At 42.9% G+C, this 23,088-nt stretch overlaps 2 protein-coding genes across 3 annotated transcripts; both read left to right on the forward strand.

Moving 5' to 3' along the window:
* Positions 1-5,095: 5,095 nt before the first annotated feature.
* Positions 5,096-14,636, forward strand: LOC139552266 (zinc finger MYND domain-containing protein 19-like). 2 transcript variants are annotated; one of them, XM_071363812.1, is made up of 6 exons: positions 5,096-5,340; positions 11,941-12,000; positions 12,157-12,263; positions 12,425-12,565; positions 12,746-12,926; positions 13,175-14,636. In XM_071363812.1, the coding sequence occupies exons 1-6, from the start codon at positions 5,290-5,292 to the stop codon at positions 13,316-13,318; spliced, it is 684 nt and encodes a 227-aa protein (XP_071219913.1). In that variant the 5' UTR covers positions 5,096-5,289; the 3' UTR covers positions 13,319-14,636. The 2 variants fall into 2 exon arrangements, with proteins under 2 accessions (XP_071219913.1, XP_071219914.1); XM_071363813.1 differs by having other exon boundaries at positions 5,122-5,340; positions 11,915-12,000.
* A 125-nt stretch (positions 14,637-14,761) lies between these two features.
* On the forward strand, positions 14,762-22,696 carry LOC139552265 (uncharacterized). Its single transcript, XM_071363811.1, has 16 exons — positions 14,762-15,433; positions 15,561-15,804; positions 16,376-16,553; positions 16,744-16,978; positions 17,186-17,280; positions 17,397-17,596; positions 17,794-17,872; positions 18,190-18,368; positions 18,600-18,929; positions 19,060-19,458; positions 19,588-19,791; positions 19,890-19,950; positions 20,060-20,276; positions 20,720-20,797; positions 20,921-21,008; positions 21,132-22,696. The coding sequence occupies exons 2-16, from the start codon at positions 15,599-15,601 to the stop codon at positions 21,214-21,216; spliced, it is 2,634 nt and encodes an 877-aa protein (XP_071219912.1). The 5' UTR covers positions 14,762-15,433; positions 15,561-15,598; the 3' UTR covers positions 21,217-22,696.
* The last annotated feature ends 392 nt before the right edge of the window (positions 22,697-23,088 follow it).

Here is a 23,088-nt window from a genome sequence, read left to right on the forward strand (position 1 = left end):
GGCCTATATTACAATGATGCCAATTTCTTGAGACATATGCACATGACTGATGACTGATGATATTGGAGGTAAATCCCTTTGTGCAAACCCCACAGTAATGTTAAATGTGTTGGTGTATATACAGTGCATTCGGAAAGTATTCAGACCCCTTCCCCTTTCCCACATTTTGTTACCTTACAGCCTAATTCCAAAATGGATTAAATAATTTTTTCTCTCATCGACCTACACACAATACCCAATAATGACAAAGCGAAAACAGTTTTTCTGAAATGTTTGCTAATTTATAATTTAAAAAAAACATAAATACCTTATTTACATATGTATTCAGACCCTTTGTTATGAGACTCGAAATTGAGCTCAGGTGCATCCTGTTTCCATTGATCATCCTTGAGATGTCCACCTGTGGTAAATTCAATTGATTGGACATGATTTGGAAAGGCACACACCTGTCTATATATGGTCCCACCAAGACTCTTCCTAGAGCTGGCCGCCCGGCCAAACTGAGCAATCGGGGGAGAAGGGCCTTGGTCTTGTGGAGACTGGAGACTGGTCAGGATTGTGGAGACTGGTCAGGATTGAGGGAAAGATGAAAGGAGCAAAGTACAAAGAAATCCTTGATGAAAACCTGCTCCAGAGCGCTCAGGACCTGAGATTGGGGTGAAGGTTTACTTTCCATCAGGACAATGACCCTAAGCACACAGCCAAGACAATGCAGGAGTGGCTTCGGGACAAGTCTCTGAATGTCCTTGAGTGGCCCAGCCAGAGACCAGACTTGAACCCGATCTAACATCTCTGGAGAGACCTGAAAATAGCTGTGCAACAACGCTCTCCATCCAACCTGACAGAGTTTGAGAGGATCTGCAGAGAAGAATGGGAAAAACTCCCCAAATAACGCTGTGCCAAGCTTGTAGTGTCATACCCAAGAAGACTCTAGGATGTAAACGCTGCCAAAGGTGCTTCAACAAAGTACTGAGTAAAGGGTCTGAATACTTATGTAAATGTGATATTTACATAAAAACATTTATGTGCAAAAATTTCAAAAAATCTGTTTTTGCTTTGTCATTATGGGATATTGTGTGTAGATTGATGAGGGGGAAAAACAATGTAATCAATTTTAGAATAAGGTTGTTACGAAACAACATCTGGAAAAAGTCAAGGCATCTGAATACTTTCCGAATGCACTGTACTAGCTCTTTTGGCTAATTATAATTAGGTCTAAATAAGTTAAATATCAAATGTATTTAAATTGCAATTTCAAATATATTTCCCTTGACAGAAATAAGACACAAAAAAAGGGGATAAACATATTTGCAGTAAAAAAAGCAACACAAATATTTTAACATGTAGCATAGACAAAATAGGATAAAAACAACTTTATAAATAATAAAATCTAAGTTTATTGGTTGCGCACACAGATCTACAGATGTTATCGCAGGTGCAGCGAAATGGTTGTTCTATCTCCAACAGTGCAGTAATACCAGGCAATATAAACAATACAGACATAATCCAGAAAAATGTATTCATTCAGAAATATCAGAACGAGCAATGTCAGAGACCGGAATATAAATATATACATATACACACACATATATACAGTTGAAGTTTACATATACCTTAGCCAAATACATTTAAACTCAGTTTTTCACAATTCCTGACATTTAAAACTTCTTGTGAATAGGGGGCGCTGTTTTCACTTTGGGAATAAATCGTGCCCAATTTAAACGGCCTCATACTCTATTCTAGATCGTACAATATGCATATTATTATTACTATTGGATAGAAAACACTCTCAAGTTTCTAAAACTGTTTGAATTATATCTGTGAGTAAAACAGAACTCATTTGGCAGCAAACTTCCAGACAGGAAGTGAAAAATCTGAAAACGATGCTCTGTTCCAGGGCCTGCCTATTGAATTGCCTTATATTTATGGATTTGCATGCACTGCATACGCCTTCCACTAGATGTCAACAGGCAGTGGAAGGTGGAATGGGGTGTCTAGCTTGATCTGAGGTCGAACAAGAGCTCTTGGAATGACGTGACCAGAATTTCCTTTCTCTACCTAGGCGCGGGAAGGACATCAACATTGGCTTCTGAAAAGCGTTCGGTATACACGGTTCTGATTTTATTTGATAGATGTGATAAAAACATCATAAAGTAGTTTTTTTCAACCGAGTTGTATCAGTTTATTCAACGTTTATTGCGACTTTTGGAATTTTCCTTTCTTTGCATCAGGAGAAGATGGACATGTTCGCGCCACATGGCTAGCTAAGGTTGCTAATTCGACAGGAGAAAAGGACATTCTAAAACCAAACAACGATTTATTCTGGACCTAGGACTCCTTGTACAAGATTCTGATGGAAGCTCAGCAAAAGTAAGAACAATTTATGATGTTATTTCGTATTTCTGTGGAAAATGTTGAGTCCTATTTTCCGCCCTTTTTGCGGGCGCTGTCTCGCTATAACGTAAGCTGTTTGTTATGGTAAAGTTATTTTTAAAAATCTAACACGGCGGTTGCATTAAGAACTAGTGTATCTTTCATTTGCTGTCCAACATGTATTTTTTAGTAAAGTTTATCATGAGTTCTTTGGTCAGATTAGGTGAGTGTCCAAAATATCTCCGGACAATTTGGTGAATCGATGCTACATATTCACAATGTATAACCACGGTTTGCAGCTCAAAATATGCACATTTTCGAACAAAACATAAGTGTATTGTATAACCTGATGTTATAGGACTGTCATCTGATGAAGTTGGTCAAGGTTAGTGATTAATTTTATATCTTTTGCTGGTTTTTGCGATCGCTACCTTTTGCTGCTGATAAATGCATTTGTGTGTTTGGCTATTGTGGTAAGCTAATATAATGCTATATTGAGTTTTCGCTGTAAAACACTTTAAAAAAATCGGAAATATTGGCTGGATTCACAAGATGTTTATCTTTCATTTGCTGTACACCATGTATTTTTCATAAATGTTTTATGATGAGTATTTAGGTATTTCACGTTGCTCTCTGTAATTATTCTGGCTGCTTTGGTGATATTTTTGATGGTAGCTGCAATGTAAAACTATGATTTATACCTCAAATATGCACATTTTCGAATAAAACATACATTTATTGTATAACATGTTATAAGACTGTCATCTGATGAAGTTGTTTCTTGGTTAGTGACTAATTTTATCTCTATTTGGTCGGTTTTGTGATAGCTACGGTTTTGTGCCTTCCTCTGACAAGGCCTGATATAGAGGTCCTGGATGGCAGGGAGCTCGGCCTCAGTTATGTACTGGGCTTCCACACCACCTTTTGTAGCGCTTGCGGTTGAGTGCGGTTTATTTGCCATTCCAAGCGGTGATACAGCATGGTGCAGCTGTAGAACCGAGGGCCCATGTCAAATCTTTTCAGCCTGCTGAGCGGGAAGAGGTGCTGTTGTGCTCTCTTCAAGACTGTGCAGGTGTGGGTGGACCATGTTAGGTTCTTAGGGATGTGGATCGTAGAATGGGTGCGTGCTCTCCCCTCTTTCTTCTATAGTCCACAATCAACTCTTTTCTCTTGCTGATATTGACGGAGAGGCTGTGGTCCTGGCACCACACTGCTAAGTCTCTGACCTCCTCCCCATTGGCTGTCTCATCGCCGTCAGTGATCAAGCCTACCACCGTCGTGTCATGAGCGAACTTGATGATGGTGTTGGAGTCGTGCGTGGCCACACAGTCGTGGGTGAACAGGGAGTACAGGATGAGACTAAGCACTGACCCCTGATAAGCCTCCGTGTTGAGGGTCAGCGTGGCGGAGGTGTTGTTGCCTACCATCACCACCTGGGGCCGATCCATCAGGAAGTCCAGGATACAGTTGCAGAGGGAGGTGCTTAGTCCCAGGGACCCCAGATTGGTGATGAGATTTGAGGGGACTATGGTGTTGAACACTGAGCTGTAGTCTATGAACAGCATTCTCACATAGTTATTTTCCCTCTTATCCAGGTGGGAGAGGAAAGTGTGAAGTGCAATTGAGATTGTGTCATCTGTTGGGTGTGGTATGCAAATTGGAGTGGGTCCAGGGTGATGGTGTTGATGTGTGTCATAACCAGCCTTTCAAAACACTTCCTAATTATAGATGTGAGTGCACAGTGCGATAGTCATTTAGCAAGAATTTTAGACCACCAATCTGTTGGAATATTAAATTAGGGATTATATTCCAAATGCAATTGTAATAGGGTCCTGTGTGTAGCTGGTGTAGAGTCAGGTGCAGGACAGCAGCAATTAGTAATCAACGTACTTTACTCAAAAGGCAAATATACGAGCCCACAAATAACGGACCGATATACATAGAACAATCACTCACAAACAAACATGGTGTAACGACGGGTGAGTGAAATGAATGAGGAGTCAACTGCAGAGAGCGAAATGTACGGGGAAAACGCTTTAATGTCCTTCGAAATTAGTTCTTTATGATAGCAACAGTATTTCATTTTTGGGGGTAAATATAGGCAAATATGTTGATAAGTAACCTTGGCCTAGCGAGATTCACACGGTTATCAAAATGTCACGCAGATCTCACCGGGATCCTTATGATTGTAATATACATTAGTTAACTGGCATGGTTACCCGTTAAACGGGTGTCCTGACTCTCTGAGGTCATTAAAGATCCCATGGCACTTATCGTAAGAGTAGGGGTGTTAACCCCGGTGTCCTGGCTAAATTCCCAATCTGGCCCTCAAACCATCATGGTCACCTAATAATCCCCAGTTTATAATTGGCTCATTCATCCCCCTCCTCTCCCCTGTAACTATTCCCCAGGTCGTTGCTGCAAATGAGAACGTGTTCTCAGTCAACTTACCTGGTAAAATAATAAAATAAAAATAAAAAATGTTAGGTAAGAGTTATGGTTCATGTAAGGGTTAAAGTTAGGGTTTAGGGCATGGACGTCCAAAGGATCCCAAATAGCACAGACGCTAAGGTGATGGAGGTTGGGTGTTGCTCCAAAGAAATCCCAGTCTTGATTGGCGAATCGGATAGGCCGTCAAGAGAATTAAGAATGCAAAATGTTACGATTTTTGGATTGGACCAAAGGTTTTCAAAGCTCTATTCTCATTGGTTGAAAATGTTTTAGCCTCTTTGTCCCTCCCCAAAATCCAGTGGTGTGTCATGGAGATTTTGTTAGCGGGTGGGGAGGACCAGAATCGGGCAACGATTGACCCTGTTTAACTTAACTGGCGGTACATCGGGGCTGGGGGGGTCGCCCTGACGAGTTTTAAACGTGTAGATCGCCTCATATTTTCCCCCTTGATCGACTGGTCTTCCAATGTCGGATTTCAAGCTTGGGATTGTTCGACTTGGCCGTGTGGCCGGGAAGGTGAGCTGGATCCGAGGGCTGCCATGTGCGACAAGAAGGGGAGGGGATCAGAAAAAGCGCTTACAAAATGGCTTGTTGAGATAGGTGATGGCATCGAAAATGTTTTAATTTGGAATACCTGTCGGAAAAACATACATAAGTTAACTATCTAGCTAACGTTAGGTGGCCCAAATGTTTCGCTAAATTCGTTTTCTCACGAAGCCGCCCAGCTCAAGCCAATTACTAATAGCTAGCTAGATTTCACCGACGTTCGTAGCTAGTTAATTTATGGAAGCAACGATGTCTTTGGTGAATGTTGAAAGTTAAAATATGTCATCTAAATGCACACTTTAACGGTAAAGCAATTATAATGTACGCTTGCTAACTGGTATAGATAGTTATTCCAAGGCTCTAGTCTTAATGAGGAAGCCATTGCATTGGATCGCTCTATCCAGGAACCACTTGCAACGTGATTGAGCACCGGCATGTTTTGCCAACGGTATTTTTAAACTAGCTTATTTTTGTCTTACCATTTGAAGGCTGATACAAATCCTATGTGGCATCATTATTGACATGTAACGATACTAGGGCTAGCTAGCTAACGTTAGTGGGTTTTTTTTCTTCTAGCTACTGACAATAGCTACATCATGATCTACTTTTACCTGACGAATTTGAACAGTGACTTGAATATTTAGGGGCCCTCTTGCTTTTAGCCATAGTTTTAGCACTGAGGGCAGTTGGTGAACATTGAAATGGGTGTGTCCCTTATAAATGAGAACCACTTGGACATATCACGTGTTATGGAGTGACCCCCAGGAACATTAGACAACACCACAATGCGGTGCTGTTGCATGCCACTGCTATGCCTTCTCAAAATGCTTGTTTCGTGATTGCTAACTTACTCAAAGCAAATCGAACTTGACTCGTGGTCTTAATTAGGGATGGGTCGACACTTAGAGAATGGTTACCTGAAGGAAAATGGGGAAGGGCCATTATTTTATTTGTTTTATTTAACTAGGCAGTCAGTTAAGAACAGATTCTTATTTACAATGACGGCCTACCGGGGAACAGTGGGTTAACTGCCTTGTTCAGTGGCAGAACGACCGATTTTTACCTTGTCAGCTCAGGGATTCGATCCAGCAATATTTTGGTTACTGGCCCAACACTAACCACAAGGCTACCTGCCACCCCATCATGCTTTTTACATTTAAGGCAAAGGGAGGGTTTAGTATATATTTTTAAATATAGTCCAGGGGAGGGTAATGTAATTGATGAAATTTAGATATTTCTGTTTTACAATTAGTTGCTACATATTGATGTGTGCCCGATGCCGCCCCTCATCTCATTCTCTGCTGGGCGTGAATATCCATGTGAATTTTTTGTTGTAATTAACAGCCAATGTTAACTTTTTTTATTTTGTGGCTACAGCAGTCCATTGCAAAACATTCTAGCAGTATTTCTGATTGTCTACTCAGCTCACGATCACATACTTTTAATGTGGGGCTATGACAGTCAGTTACATAATGTCTTATATCTCACCACCACTAATGAGATGGGTGTGCATGATGCATGTTGTCAGAGCTTCTCAAAGTCAGTGGGTGTGGTCAACAGTGCACACCTCGTCTCTGCTGTCAAATCGAACCTGGATCGATATTTGGTTTTAATGCAGATGAGAGCACTGCTGAATCCAGCTTCACAAAGAGATGCGCTGGCAAAGGGTACCATGAGTTTTAATCCTCTGAGGGAAATGTCAGGGTATTCCCTTTGAATCAGGAACCAAAACTCAAGTGCCCATTGAATGCTTTGTTTGAAGCATTCGGTAACATGGCAGCTCGAAAGGCCCCACTTGAATAATTCCGAATCAAGGGCGTCCTTTTCCCACAATCGAAGGACACTCAGGTTGAATTTGATCTTTTAGATTTAAATCATTTTCATTTAGTTTTAAGGTTAACAAAATGTATAATGATTGAGATAGAAAGAATATATATAATACCAGTCAAAAGTTTGGACACCTACTCATTCCAGTTTTGTTTTTGTTGCTATTTTCTACATTGTAGAATAATAGTGAAGACATCAACACTGTGAAATAACACATGGAATCATGTAGTAACCAGAAAAGTGTTAAACAAATCAAAATATATTTTAGATTCTACAAAGTAGCCACCCATTGCCTTGATGACTGCTTCGCACACTCTTTGCATTCTCTCAACCAGCTTCATGAGATAGTCACCTGGAATGCATTTCAATTAACAGGTGCGCCATGTTAAAAGTTAATATGTGGAATTTCTTTCCTTAATGCGTTTCAGCCAATCGGTTGTGTTGTGACAAGGTAGGGGTGGTATACAGAAGATAGCTCTATTTGGTAAAAGACCAAGTCCATATTATGGCAATATTACAGCGCAAATAAGCAAAGAGAAATGACAGTCAATCATTACTTTAAGACATGAAGGTCCGTCAATCCGGAAAGTTTCTTAAGTGCAGTCGCAAAAACCATCAAGGGCTATGATAACTGGTTCTCGTGAGGATCGCCTCAGGAAAGGAAGACCCAGAGTTACCTCTGCTGCAGAGGGATATGTTCATTAGTTACCAGCCTCAGAAATTGCAGCCCACATAAATGCTTCAATGTTCAAGTAACAGACACATCTCAACATCAACTGTTCAGAGGAGAATGAATCAGGCCTTCATGGTCGAATTGCTGCAAAGAAACCACTACTAAAGGACCAATAAGAAGAAGAGACTTACTTGTGCCAAGAAACACGAGCAATGCACATTAGACCGGTGGACATCTGTCCTTTGGTTTGAGTCCAAATTTTGGATTTTGGTTCCAACCGCCGTGTCTTTGTGAGACGCAGTGTAGGTGAACAGATGATATCCGCATGTGGGGTTCCTACCGTGAAGCATGGAAGAGGAGGTGTGATGGTCGGGGGGTGCTTTGCTGATGACACTTGTTTAGAGTTCAAGGCACACTTAACCAGCATGGCTACCACAGCGTTCTACAGCAATATGCCATCCCATCTGGTTTGCGCTTAGTGGGACTATCATTTGTTTTTCAACAGGACAATGACCCAACACCTCCAGGCTGTGTAAGAAGGAGAGTGATGGAGTGCTGCATCAGATGACCTGGCCTCCACAATCACCCAACGTCAACCCAATTGAGATCGTTTGGAATGAGTTGGACCGCAAAGTGAAGGGAAAAGCAGCTAACAAGTGCTCCGCATATGTGGGAACTCCTTCAAGACTGTTGGAAAATGATTCCAGGTGAAGCTGGTTGAGGGAATGCCAAGAGTGTGCAACGCTGTCATCAAGGCAAAGCGTGGCTGCAGCTTAACTAGGTCTTTCCTTGCACTACTTGGCCATACGACTGGACAATAATCAAGATATGAGAACTAGAGCTTGCAGGAGTGTGGTGTTACAGACAGACCTCTCCCCATCTTTACAACCATTGAATCTATATGTTTTGACCATGACAGTTTACAATCTAAGGTAACAGCAAGTCATTTAGTCTCCAACTTGTTCAACCATTCATTACCAGATTCAGCTGAGGTGTAGAATTTAGGGAATGATTTGTATCAAATACAATGCTCTTAGTTTTAGAGATGTTCAGGACCAGTTTATTATTGGCCACCCATTCCAAAACAGACTGCAACTCTTTAAGGGTTTCAGTGACTTCATTAGCTGTGGTTGCTGATGAGTACATGGTTGAATCGTCCTATAGCCTATATCCTATAGCCTAAATTCTGTTCCGTTTGAGAAGGAGAGCGTGAAGATGAGGAATGGAGGTAAACTTAGATTGTTTTTAATAATTATAGTAGTAGCAATGTTTCTTGCCCATGATTTATTTATCAGTTATTGACCTCCCAATAAGCCAGATTCAAGTAATTTACATTGTGGTGAAGAATCTTGAAGCAGCAGCCCGGCACGATCAATAGGAAATGGGACAGCTCATGGTGCTGAAATTAGGCAAATTAGAGTAGGCATAATCCATTTCAACATCTTAATTAGACTTTACTAATAACGAGGGCTTTGTGTTGCCGCTTGTTTCTTACTATTTAAGAAATAACAGTTTGTTCCATCTACCGGTTTGACGAACAAAATTAGGCTATAGGCTGCTATAGCCATAGATTTGTCGGTCAATTCCTCCACGCACTCTTTAAATGGCCTACCTCCGTGTCAGTTAAGGCCTGTTAAGTTAAAACTAAGACTAGTTGAGAGGGTATGCCATAGGCCAACCTTTTATTAAAGACAATAGCAAAAAGCACAGGCTTAAGATTTTGAATAAAGTAATACATCCGATTTATATAAAGTGATCTAAGTGCTTTATGCTAGAAACAAGCTGTAAAATACCAGGGAAAGACGGGACTCCGATGCATATGGGGATATCATTGTTTAATTTCTTTGACATTCAGAGGCTGAGCTACAACCTATAATAGCCGAGGAGACAAACAATAGGCTTTGCTTGGGAAGTGATCTAATTCTGTCACTATCAATTGATTAAGCTATTCACTTTCTGTACAATTTGAAGATGTTTAAACCCAGACAGCTTTTAGGGAAACACTTGTGACCTTCTCTCGTTTGGTAAATTTACAGAAGAAGAGTAGCCAGCAGTTAACTTACATTGTTCTGCGTTGGTAGGCCTACTCTGTCTGGGGTGGAAAGGTAGACCTAACTTTTGAAAGTACCATGGTCAGATTCCTAATGATGTCTCAGATTTCATTATTTGCAAACGGGGACAGTTTTGTTGCAAACAAGACACACTGATTTGGCATTGGAGAAATATGATAGGCCTATGTGTTTATCTATGCCCATTCTTAGCCAGTAATTTTAGTAATTTGTGCGGTATTTAAAAAATTATGTAGAATTGCATGACATATTTACAGTGCATTTGGAAAGTATTCAGACCCCTTGACTTATTCCACATTTTGTTACGTTACAGCTTTATTCTAAAATTGATTTAAATTGCTTTTCTCCCCTCAATCTACACACAATACCCCATAATGACAAAGCAAAAACAGTTTTTTAGAATTTTGTTGGAGCAAATGTATAAAATAAACTCCCATTTACATAAGTATTCAGACCCTTTACTCAGTACTTTGTTGAAGCACTTTTGGCAGCGATTACAGCCTCGAGTGTTCTTGGGTATAACGTTACAAGCTTGGCACACCTGTATTTGGGGAGTTTCTCCCATTCTTCTCTGCAGATCCTCTCAAGCTATGTCAGGTTGGATGGGGAGCGTCGCTGCACAGGTAATTTCAGGTCTCTCCAGAGATGTTCGATCGGGTTCAAGTCCGGGCTCTGGCTGAGCCATTCAAGAACATTCAGAGACTTGTCCCGAAGCCACTCCTGCGTTGTCTTGACTGTGTACTTAGGGTCTTTGTCCTGTTGGAAGGTGAACCTTTGCCCCAGTCTGAGGTCCTGAGCTCCTTGGAACAGGTTATCAAGAATTTCTCTGTACTTTGCGCTGTTCATCTTTGCCTCGATCATGACCAGTCTCCCAGTCCCTGTTGCTGAAAAACATCCCCACAGCATGATGCTGCCACCACCATGCTTCATCATAGGGATGGTGCCAGGTTTCCTCCAGATGTGACGCTTGGCATTCATCAGACCAAAGAATCTTGTTTCTCGTGGTCTGAGACTCCTTCAGATTCCAACTTCTTCCATTTAAGAATGATTGAGGCCACTGTGTTCTTGGGGACCTTCAATGCAGCAGACATTTTTTGGTACCCTTCCCCAGATCTGTGCATCAACACAATCTTGTCTTTGAGCTCTGTGGACAATTCCTTTGACCTCATGGCTAGGTTTTTGCTCTGACATGCACTGTCAATTGTAGGACCTTATATAGACAGGTGTGTGCCTTTCCAAATCATGTCCAATCAATTGAATTTACCACAGGTGGACATCTCAAGGATGATCAATGGAAACAGGATGCACCTGAGCTCAATTTCGAGTCTCATAGCAAAGGATCTGTAGACTTATGTAAATAAGGTATTTCTGTTCTTGATTTGTAATAACTGTGCAAATATTTATTAAAACCTGTTTTCGCTTTCATTACGCTTCATTATGGGGCACTGTGTGTAGATTTGAGGAAAATAATTTTTGAATAAGACTAACGTAACAAAATGTGGAAAAAGTTGAGGGGTCTGAATACTTTCAGAATGCACTGTATAAAATGCCATTTATATATCATCAAATATGCTGATCGATTCATGCAATGCTTTTACTATGAAGGATATCTTTCCACCCCTACTCTTGTCCACGGTGGTCTGGCCCACAGCCCTGTGCACTATCAAAATTCCTACATTGGCATGTAATGGATACAGGATGAAGAACAGTTTATAAAACTGTGTATTTAAGGCTCTGGTCTGTCCAAGAAGTGATGGCAAATGTTCTCTGCTATCCACTTTGTTTTAATTATTATTTTGGGTATAGGGTCGTGTCACTTAAAAAAAAAAAAAAAATACATACTTTCAGGGAGGGTTATCCCTTAATATAAATAACGTTCACGCCCTCATACCGTCACATGGTTCAGTGTCCTGTCACACCTCACTGTTGTGACCTTTACACTACACAATAATAGTGTTGTTAACCCACATTCCAGGTGGCATTCTGTCCTTTCTTTTGCAGACAAAGTACACACTGATCGATGAACAGGACATACCATTGGTGGAGAACTATGCCTTCGAGGTAAGAGGGTGGGGATTTACGAGTAGGGTGTGGTGAGGGTCATTCTAGTCAAAGACCATTCCCACACGAGACTGGCCCCAGAAAACAAAAGAATTACTGGACTTTTCTTGAAGAAATAGTCTGGGATATAAAAATGTCACACCGTTATTTTTTCAGGCACGCATGGATGTCGACGCAGACGGCAATGGGGCAAAGATCTTTGCTTATGCCTTCGACATTGGCAAAGGGCGCTGGGCTGGCAGGCCACTGCACGAGCTGCTCTGGTGAGTTGATGTCCCATCCCCACAATCTGCTCCTGAATACATTATTGTAGTCTGTTGGTAAGGGCAGCTTTTTGCCTTTTATCAAACAAACTATCCATTGTTCATATTGTGTGTGACCCTGGCAGACTGGTTGTCATAAGGCGATTTCAATGTTTCTCCAGGGAGAAGCACAGAGGAGGCATAGCTCCCAGCTTCCAAGTTGTCCACATCAACTCTGTCACAGTGGATAACCGTCTGGACAACCTGCGACTGGTCCCCCTGGGCTGGAGCCCCAAACCAGAGGAGATCTCCAGCAAACAAAGGTATTACAGCTGTGCACTTATCCACTACAATTACTAGAGCTACATTCCCCTCTCCTAGCATTCATCACTTCTTTACTGAGGAAAGACGAGAATATTCAGACTTAGCTCAGTATGACTTGTGCGTTAAATGTTTCAGTTGTCATAAAGGTATGTTAACGGTCTTTATTTCTCCCCCTGTAGAGAGCAGTCTCTGTACTGGCTGGCCATCCAGCAGGTACCAGCTGACCCCGTAGAGGAGCAGTACCTGGAGCTCAGTCGTACCCGTTACTACAACGCCAATGGAGAGCTGGTGGAGGAGGAGGAGTGCTCCTGTACTTACTACGAGTGTCACTACCCACCCTGCTCGCTCATCGAGAGGAGAGTACGTACTGTTACCATCATATATTCAGTTACCTTCAGTTATTTTCAACCTCCATATACTTTCACTGTAGGCAAGGGAGTATTGAAGTACATGGCTTTGAGGATTTCTGTGATCCCATTTACTTCCGAGGCTGACATAGATATTGTTGCTATTTTTAGGCATTTTAATATGGAAGTCTCAGAACAATGTCACAAAACCCATACAGGTGTTTTTCCACCAGTCTGATTTTTGTCTCCATCTGTCCACAGCTTAGAGAGTTCAACATCTGTGGTCGCTGTCAGGTGGCTCGCTACTGTGGCTCTCAGTGCCAGCAAAGGGACTGGCCCGCCCACAAGAAGCAGTGCCGCGAGCGCAAAAGAGTCCTGGCCCTGGAGTCTGAACCAGAGCGATGATCTCTGGATCAACTACCAGGATAGGGGAATGGGGGGAAGATTGAAGTGCAAAGGGAAAAAAATCAGCCAACAGAATGATGAGAGGACAATGTTGGTTGGTAGGGTAAAAAAAAAATCTCCATATACTTTCTTTACATGTCAATGGGGATGGTGGGGAAGTGTATATATCATTTTTTTTTCCGGAGAGGGAGATCCTCCTCGAGCTCTACCTGCTGCTATGGATTTGTATGTTTGAGTAAGATGATGTCACACGGATAAATTGCTTCTTTTGGACAGCAATTGATTATCGACAGTTGTCGTCATCAGCTTTCTCCTTCCTGCCACCCAGCAACCTGTAATGCCGTGTACAGGGATCTAGGGAGGACAGTACCTGCTGCTCACCTGGTACAATGGGACATGGACCTTTTCACTGTACTTCTTGGACCTCTGCTGCACACACTGTCATCTCCTTGTTATGCTCTAAGACCAACAAACAGCAGATAGATTTACTTTGCTGTTTCGCACTAGCAGTGTTGTGTGTGCTGCCATTTTGGACTGACGGACATGGATGAAGTGCTGAACATTGGGGGGAAGGGTGTTTTGTTCTGTGTATATATTTCTTTTTAAAGTGTCCCTCTTTGTTGGGAAGGGGTCATCAACTTTGGGCGTGATCAGGCATTGTTACTTTCCTGTGTTAAACATCCCTGAATGAATCTGATTGGTCGGTTGCCCTTCCAGATGCCCACAAACACAGTACAGTCTCTGTCACTAACGCTAACGTTCAAGGGATATACTGGGAAAAACTTAGAAAACCCAGGTTGGCCATTGGACAGGCTACATCAGTTCGGGTCTTGGGATTGTATGAAATGGCCCGAATTCAATTCCATTGTTTTCTACATGTCAGTCATCAGAGATATTTGTTCTATGCCCAATGATCACTCCCTAAGCGTGATGGATGAACACCTGCTCAATGTTTGTCTTCTTGTTGTGTCAGGTGGCGATGAGGAATCCTGACACGCTCACAGATAATGCATGTAACAAGCAGACCGACATAATACATGCAGCACACGTTGATAGTTTATGTGGACTGGTTCATAACACTGTGCACTGAATTGTTTTAACACACCCCACCGTTACCTTTGTCATAGAGATTGGGGGAGTTTAGAGGTAGGGAGAGTTGACTGTTGGGTGTAAAAATTATACTTTTTTTTTTTTTTTTTTACAGAATGAAACATTAATCACAGAGTAAAAAGCTACAGTATGTGAACAGGAGTACAGTTGGGGATAACTAGCTATCTCGTTTCACTGTAAAATTATCAAATAAAATAATAAAATGGTTTCCATGGATGTATGACTGTGGTGGGAGTTTAAGGTGCCCTCATGGTATGACACCTCAAAGTATTTGTTGGTTGTTCATTTAGATATCGGGGAAATGGTCTATGTGTTCACTTAGCCTGATACAATAACAGTGTGACACAGAGGCAATTTGAAGGTGCTGCATATGAGGGTTAGACTCAGGAAATAATAGTCTGGAATTTATTGTGGAGCTTGTCAAATTTAGATCTTTACTTCCATTGGCAGGTGTGTGAATAAACTAGAAGAAAAAGTGAAAGGGACAGCAGACGGGACATACAAATAAAGGAGCCAGGACAGTTTAATGTGTGTCTAAGTAAAGTGGAATGAATAACCTTTACTCAACGTCACCATGGTGATCAGTGGGCTGGTCTGGTACTGTGCAGCTATCTGGGACAAGAGATAGGAGCATAAGGAGCCTGTGACGGTTATCCCCTCCCCTCTCCTTCACATTCCCATAGCGAACCCAGGCAGAGGAGTGAGAAACCCTCACTATATTGAATTAGAGCCTATGTGAAATAGTGGCTTAAGAAAAATTGCTAGAGAAACACTACAACTGCTACTAGAAAATGTCACAAAAGTCTATCTTAGTTGAGTTACAATTGGCCCAGAGGCTCAAATAGTGTTACCGGCGTGCTAAAGGATGGATTGCAAATCTTTGAACACAATGGCTTGCTCTGCTGTGCCCAGTGGACTATGATTTACTTACTGGACAGCTTATATGGATGTATAAAGTCTGTACCTGAACCACAACTTTTTGAAAACTCACTTAGCACCAACCCGGTGAGTATTTCAAGCTTATATGTTCATATAATTACATTTGTATTGTTGTAAGGACAGACCGCGTCGGAGAGCTGCACAGGCAATCATAACCAAATCCTAACTCGGGACTCCCTTTTATCCCCAAAAGGCACTGAAGTCCTGAAATAAAACCACTCCTGACAATTGATGGCCTGTCCTTGCCAATGTCACTCAGAGAGCTCACTGTCCATGCTCCTGTGTCCGGAGCCCACTCATGTGAAGGCTGCGTTGGAAGTTCTGAGTAGGTCTGCTCAGGAGAGCAGAAAGCAGCTGGTGGTGGAGATACTGAAAGTTCCTAAGAGAGAGCGCTACATCAGGACACTAGAATATTTACTCAGCTCCACAGACTCATGGTGAGTGCAGATTGATACTACTTGTGGACACGTTACAGTTTTGTCAAAATAACTGCCCTGAGCTCTCAATCAACCCATCACGTACTCTATTCCTAAAGGTGTGTCATGCAAACATGCCTTGTGATCAAGGCTGCATTATGGTATTCGTATGTGTACCTATACAGTACAATGTTTTTTTTTACTGTAATAAAGAAGTAATTAGTCCCTGCACATCAATGTTTGTGCTGCTAAAGCAAAATGCACATCTTTCCTCTAAGTAAGCGTTTGTCTATCCTCTCCTGTGCAGTGAGAGGAAAAGTCTTCCCTGCCTTGTACGGGACTCGCTTTGCGTTCCCATAACAGCAAGGTCCCCACCCTGAACTCCAATAAGTGATATGGAGGCTGGCTGCCCTTGAATATGCCTGAGTTTAACGTGACTACTGAATGTGACTACTAAAGAAAATCATGTTTACTGCTGTTTGTAATTTACACAACCATGGTTCCGAGACGCATATACGTAAATCTCTAAACGCATGTTAATATCAGCCTTTACACTGACTGGTGGTTAATGTTTTTCCCCCTGCTCATTCAGGCTTTGCAGTACCGCAGCCTATCTTCTTGGAGTCCTGGTGGAGAGAGAGGAGGTTGTGCAGCAGCTCAAGGCCAATGCTCCAAAGGGTAGCAACAGCCTTGTTGGGACTCTAGGGCAGCTCCTAACCAGACATGATCCAGACATTGTAATGAATGCTGCTGGTGCCTTAGCCTCTTTGGTAATAGAGTGTGTGTGTGTGTGTGTGTGTGTGTGTGTGTGTGTGTGTGTGTGTGTGTGTGTGTGTGTGTGTGTGTGTGTGTGTGTGTGTGTGTGTGTGTGTGTGTGTGTGTGTGTGTGTGTGTGTGTGTGTGTGTGTGTGTGTCAGCCTTACCAGAGACCCTCTGTCTTGAATCATCCCTCTCTCTCAGGTTGAGAGCTCGGCTGGACGTGGGTGGCTACAGAGAGACCAGGCTGTGTTTGGGCAGGTCTTGACCAGCCTGTTGACCCTGTTGGACCAGGGACCGGAGAGCATGGTGAACTCTGCTGCCCTGATCCTGGCCAGGCTGTCCCTGTGTGATGTGGCCTGCCAAGGCCTGTTACGCCACCCCTCAGCCCCCAGCACCTTGGGCTGCCTGGTACAATGCCTGGCACACAGCCATACAGGTCAGAGCTAAGGACGCAAGGGGGATAAGGTCTTGTGTGGCAAAACATAGTGCTGCCAATGCTCTGCACTATTGAACCCAAAATAACAGTAGGAATGGTTTTATTGCTTCGCTAGTCGGGATGTTTCGTCAAATGTTGACAGTGACAGGTTTTCTTGTTTGACAGATAAACGTTTAGCTTCTAATGGCTGTTTTTCACTTGTAATAGACACTGCTATGAATGCAGCCTTTGCTTTGGGTCGTCTGTGTGGAAGTGAAAGAGGCAGGAGTCTCATTCTGAAATTTGCGCCAGAGTACCAACTGGTAAGACACCGTACACATCTGTTGGGGAGAACAGTGGATGGTGGAATAAAGAGTCGATTTTGAATCCACACCAAGCTCTGTCATTCAAAAGGGTCTTGTACTTTTCATCTCTCCAGGTTCACAGTCTACAAGCCCTCATGAGTGAGGTGGCTGGGCCAGAGGCAGGACAGACAGCCTGTTTTGCATTGAGTTGCCTAGTAACAGAAGAAGATGGACACGCTTTGGTGCTGGGTAGCCCATCCCTTCCCAGCCTTCTTGATGCTCTTCTCTACCGCTTACAAACAGAAGACCAGGACAGTGCCTGGTCTGCTGCCATGTACGTATGTCACTCACTCCTCCATCTTACACCCTAGGGCTTAACTCCTTCCATGATCAAGAAGCATTAATAGTCTCACTGTCACTGTACCACTAGAGAACATAGAACATATTTCACAATCTATCATAGTGACGCCAGGTTAGGTAGCTAGCTGAAGCACAGCGCCTCACCCTGCCGTCCCTCTCTCTGTCTCACAGGGCAGTGAACGTATTCGTGTCACGACCGGCTGGAGTGTTACACGTGCGAGAGCACAGGTCTCTGAGGGAGCGACTGAAGGTTGTCTTATTACACTACTCTCTGGAGCATTTCTGTTGAACCAGTTTATGCTAATGTGCCTGGAATGCAGTGTTTGCTTGGTTGGTCAGTTATTACATAGCCTATAGATATTTTTTTCAATATCAATAGGATGTCTATTACTACATCAATCATATTACTATACAAAAGTTGTATTATGTATGTCAACATCCATTAACAGTTATCAATTGTTGGTGGTATAACTGTACATTAAAATGACAAAAGCAATTGCTGAAAATTAAATTGTCTTACTTGCATTCATTACATTGACTCAATCCCTTTCTGACTCTCTCCTCCAGTCTCTCTCCAGCTCTCTCTCCATTGGCAAGGATCTCAGGGAGGAAGTGACCTCATGTCTTAGGAAGCTGGAGCCACTTGTCAAGCCATTGCCCCCGACAACTAGGCGCCTCCCATCTGGGGCCTGCACTGTGTCATGGGAGAAGTGTTTCCCTGAGAGTGGCCTAGAGGTCACTTACAGGTCAGCTGGATGCAGGAATGTTAAGGAGTATTATTATAGGGACCTTTTCACCAAATACACCCTCTCATAATATTCTTAGAGGAAACCAGAAAATATCAACGTGTGCTAACAAACAACCTATTTTACATTGTGGCATACTGGCATTTAACATAGAATTGCAGAAACAACGAACAAATACTAAAAATACTTTTTACCAATAAGCTGATATGTGGTCTCTTTTACTGTCCTCAGCCTTCTGGACAGAGAGACAGTTCTGTATCGTGGAACCCAATGTCACGTGACTTTACCAGTATCAGTCCTCAACCCTGGACATGAGTTCTCACTCCGACTGATCCACTCTTCCGCTGATGGAGACACCAGCCCCTGCAGCGAGCCTGTGCTATTGGTCATAGAATCAGAGGAGACGGGGACAAGGCCTGGTCCTCCACAGAAGCTGCGCGTGATTGGATGCACAGCCTCTCATGTGCGACTGAGTTGGGTTGCGCCGGCGGGTGAGCTGAAGCCCCAGGTGTATCAGCTGTATCGTGGGGAAACACTACTAGATACCACAACAGAGCTGAGGTAAATGATGCTGTAACAATCAATGTCCTTTTTTAAACAGCTTCTTTTGAGTAAAGAGTTATCATCATCCTCCACACAAAAGCCTGGCATATTAACCATAACACTAAACTTATATTATGTTATTTGCCAGGGCTGTAGTGGGTGGTCTGTCCCCGGGAACCCTTTTCCAGCTGGGTGTGTGCGCATTGGGGCCTGGGGAAGAGGTGGGCCCCTGTGCGGAGGTGGAGGTCCGTACAGCCAAGGACCAGGACCACGCACCCAGCGGCCTGACCATGGTGGTGCTGGGCAGGCATGAGCTGCAGATCATGTGGGGGGCTCCCCTGGTGCCCCTGGGTCGCCTGTTCAACTACGAGCTGAGGCTGAACGGTCGCGTGGCTTACTTGGGCACGGCGCGTGCTCACACTGCCCGCCGTCTGGCCGCCAACATGGCCTACACCTGTAATGTAACGGCCATCACCACCAGAGGGCGCTCTCAGAGCCAGTCTGTCACTAAGAGGACCGCTCGCGACGAGTACCCATACACACAGAGGTGAGAAGAGGAGAGACAATCAGATTATTATCTCTAACATGTAGCTTGTGTGACTGAATCTATCCATTGACAGGGTGCCGTATCACAAGCCACAGTTTGTTATATTCTGTCCGTTTGGCTGCCTATCAGGTGTCTGTACTCCTCCAGCCGTCAGCCTCCTCCTAAGACTCCTTCATCACCCCCATCAGTCACAGAGGCAACAGAGGTCAGACGAAAGGTCACAGAGATCGGGGAAAAGGCCAAGAAACCCCACTCTGCACACGACCATCTGACCAAGGTCCATCTGTCCAGCAGGCGATACAGAGGGACTGATCACGACAGAGAGAGACACAGGTTACCCTTATCTGAAACGAAGCTATGTCATATGAGAGATCATCTTGACGTGTAGATTTGTTGTGTGATTTTATGTCCTTTTCTTTTCCTTCCTCCAGGCAACCTTTGGTCTCCACTTCATTTGCTGGCTGTGAAAACAGCAAAATGGAATCATCTGAGGTAGGCCTACCTACACTTTGATATCTTAGACAGTGCAGTAACAAAGCAATTTTGGGGGGAATCCAAGTACTAATGATTTCTCCTGTTTTACTCTATTTCTTTGTTCTAGATGATGACCATGGGGCTGGTGAATGGATATGATGCAAAGGCCTTGTGGAGGAGAGCCAAAGAGAGGGCAGGAGTATCCGTCTGCCCTGCTGGGCTTCCAGTCCGGCCCCTGCTCCATCTCCAGGCTAAGACTGAGGAAAACCTGCTTGAGAGGCAGTCCCACCGTGGCCTGGACCAGCCTTTAGACCCTTCATGCCTCAGGGCCCAAATAAGCCCATGTAGGTAGTCTGTCTAGACATCCTGGTTGTCTCCCACAATTTTCTAATGTTCCGGCTTAACACGTTTGTACGTAATAGAACGTCAGTTTGGCATAGAGGAGCTACGTCACTGCCTATGCCACTACCTTATCCGCTTGAATAAAATAGAAAATAGTAGCTAGCAAGATGGAGATCACAGACATTATTTTGAATGAGTTCATTTTGTTCATTGTGACGTTCTGGCATGTTTTCCTCGTGATTTGTTGGGAGTGTTGTCTGTCTGAAGAGGGCCCTCCCCGGATTTAAAAAAAAAACTTTATTGAAGTTGCCAAAAGAGTAATTGAAAACAACCTAGTCACTGCTGTTTCCTAGGGTCGAGACTACCAGGTAGGTTATATTTGTGTGTCAAATAGATAGAGGCTTCACTGGTCATGTGTAATGGTGCACCTATTGTATAACCCCAGGGATGCTTCTCCAGTGGAGTGCTCTCAGAAGAGGACCTAGAGACAGAGGAAAACTCCCCTGTATCCCCCATCATATAGGTGAATATGTTACATGTTAGCAACATTAGCAACAACACAAATGCACTATTCCTGTCACACAAATCTGTTTCTGTCTATGTCTGTGCTTGTGTTTATGTCTGTTTGTGGTGGTACATACAACAGATGTAGTGAAGTTAGTCCATCCCATTCCTCCCTCCTACCCACAACTGGACTGGACAGGAAACTATAAAGACAAGCTGCTGAGAGACAGGTAGGGGTTCTGTTGACTTTTTATCTGGAACTTGAATGCTCTGCTGTCTTTCAATATTGTTTTTCTGCCTTAACATCCCTTCCTGTAACCCTAACCCTCTGTCTGTGTCAATCTCTGTCCTAGGACAAGGCTTTTGACAGGACCAAGAGTGCAGAGCGAAATCAGAGGAAGACATCCCCTAACAACAAACTGGACCAAGCTAAGCTGATAATGATCCGTAGAGGAAAGCATGGGTTTACACGGAAAAATCTAAAACAAGCAGAGAATGGTGCTTCTTCAGGGAATGGTGCTTCTTCAGAGAATGGTGCTTCTTCAGAGAATGGTGCTTCTTCGGAGAATGGGTTTTGGGGGCTCGTCTCAATGTCTCAATATCAGTGATTTTCATAAAGACTGTGTGAATGGAAAAATGTAATAATCAACACTGTTACAGGCTTGTTATTTAGTATTAATGACCTTTTTTTTTTTTAAATGGTTTGTTTATTTTGATGCCCATGTTTGTTTCAAATCACTGATGTTAAATGAGTGAAACTCAAGTCATAGATCCTCATTTTTGCATCAATCATATGGTAAAAAAGTATTACTCAGCAGAAAATAAACTATCCCACCAAACAAAAGATTTTTCTGTCCCCAAAATAGAATACAGTAATGTATCTCTCTCTTTACTCCTTCAACCTTTATGCAACATATTGGTGGCAGCTGCAGCTCAGAAGACACACATTCTGTTTTGAAATGTAAAACTGGATGATGAAATGTATTTTTTTCTGCCGTTATTGTTGGATTATCCAGGCTCTTCATTTCTTTACTAGTGTGTGTGTAGTTGTGCCTGTGTTGTAACCAGAGACATTTTAGAGGACATATTCAACATCAAGCAACCATCTCAATTTGGGTTGCACATTTTGGGGTATATACAGAAGTGGAAACTTTGCATGGGAATTAACGGGACTATATGGGAATGAACTGAAATATAAGCAAATTAATATTAATACCATTTAAATGTAGATGTTTTTTGCATTGGATATATTTACCATATCATATGGAGACAGAAACATAAACCCTTTACCTTGTCATCAGTAGACATAATTGCAAATTATTAAATCTTTCCAATAAAAAAAACGATTTAGTTACGAATTGAACTTAAATTAAATGAGTTGACTCTTCACATGGGATGATTTCACTGAACAACAAAGGAAAGGGAATATTGAATGATCCCCAATGATCTGTCGCATTTCCCAAAAACATTTTCAACATACAGTGGGGCAAAAACGTATTTAGTCAGCCACCAATTGTGCAAGTTCTCCCACTTAAAAAGATGAGAGAGGCCTGTAATTTTCATCATAGGTACACTTCAACTATGACAGACAAAATGAGAAAAGAAAATCCAGAAAATCACATTGTAGGATTTTTTATGAATTTATTTGCAAATTATGGTGGAAAATAAGTATTTGGTCACCTACAAACAAGCAAGATTTCTGGCTCTCACAGACCTGCAACTTCTTCTTTAAGAGGCTCCTCTGTCCTCCACTCGTTACCTGTATTAATGGCACCTGTTTGAACTTGTTATCAGTATAAAAGACACCTGTCCACAACCTCAAACAGTCACACTCCAAACTCCACTATGGCCAAGACCAAAGAGCTGTCAAAGGACACCAGAAACAAAATTGTAGACTTGCACCAGGCTGGGAAGACTGAATCTGCAATAGGTAAGCAGCTTGGTTTGAATAAATCAACTGTGGGAGCGATTATTAGGAAATGGAAGACATACAAGACCGCTGATAATCTCCCTCGATCTGGGGCTCCACGCAAGATCTCACCCCGTGGGGTCAAAATGATCACAAGAACGGTGAGCAAAAATCCCAGAACCACACGGGGGGACCTAGTGAATGACCTGCAGAGAGCTGGGACCAAAGTAACAAAGCCTACCATCAGTAACACACTACGCCGCCAGGGACTCAAATCCTGCCGTGCCAGACGTGTCCCCCTGCTTAAGCCAGTACATGTCCAGGCCCGTCTGAAGTTTGCTAGAGAGCATTTGGATGATCCAGAAGAAGATTGGGAGAATGTCATATGGTCAGATGAAACC

The sequence above is a fragment of the Salvelinus alpinus genome, chromosome 24 (assembly GCF_045679555.1).
Source record: "Salvelinus alpinus chromosome 24, SLU_Salpinus.1, whole genome shotgun sequence".
Taxonomy (NCBI): Eukaryota; Metazoa; Chordata; class Actinopteri; order Salmoniformes; family Salmonidae; genus Salvelinus; species Salvelinus alpinus.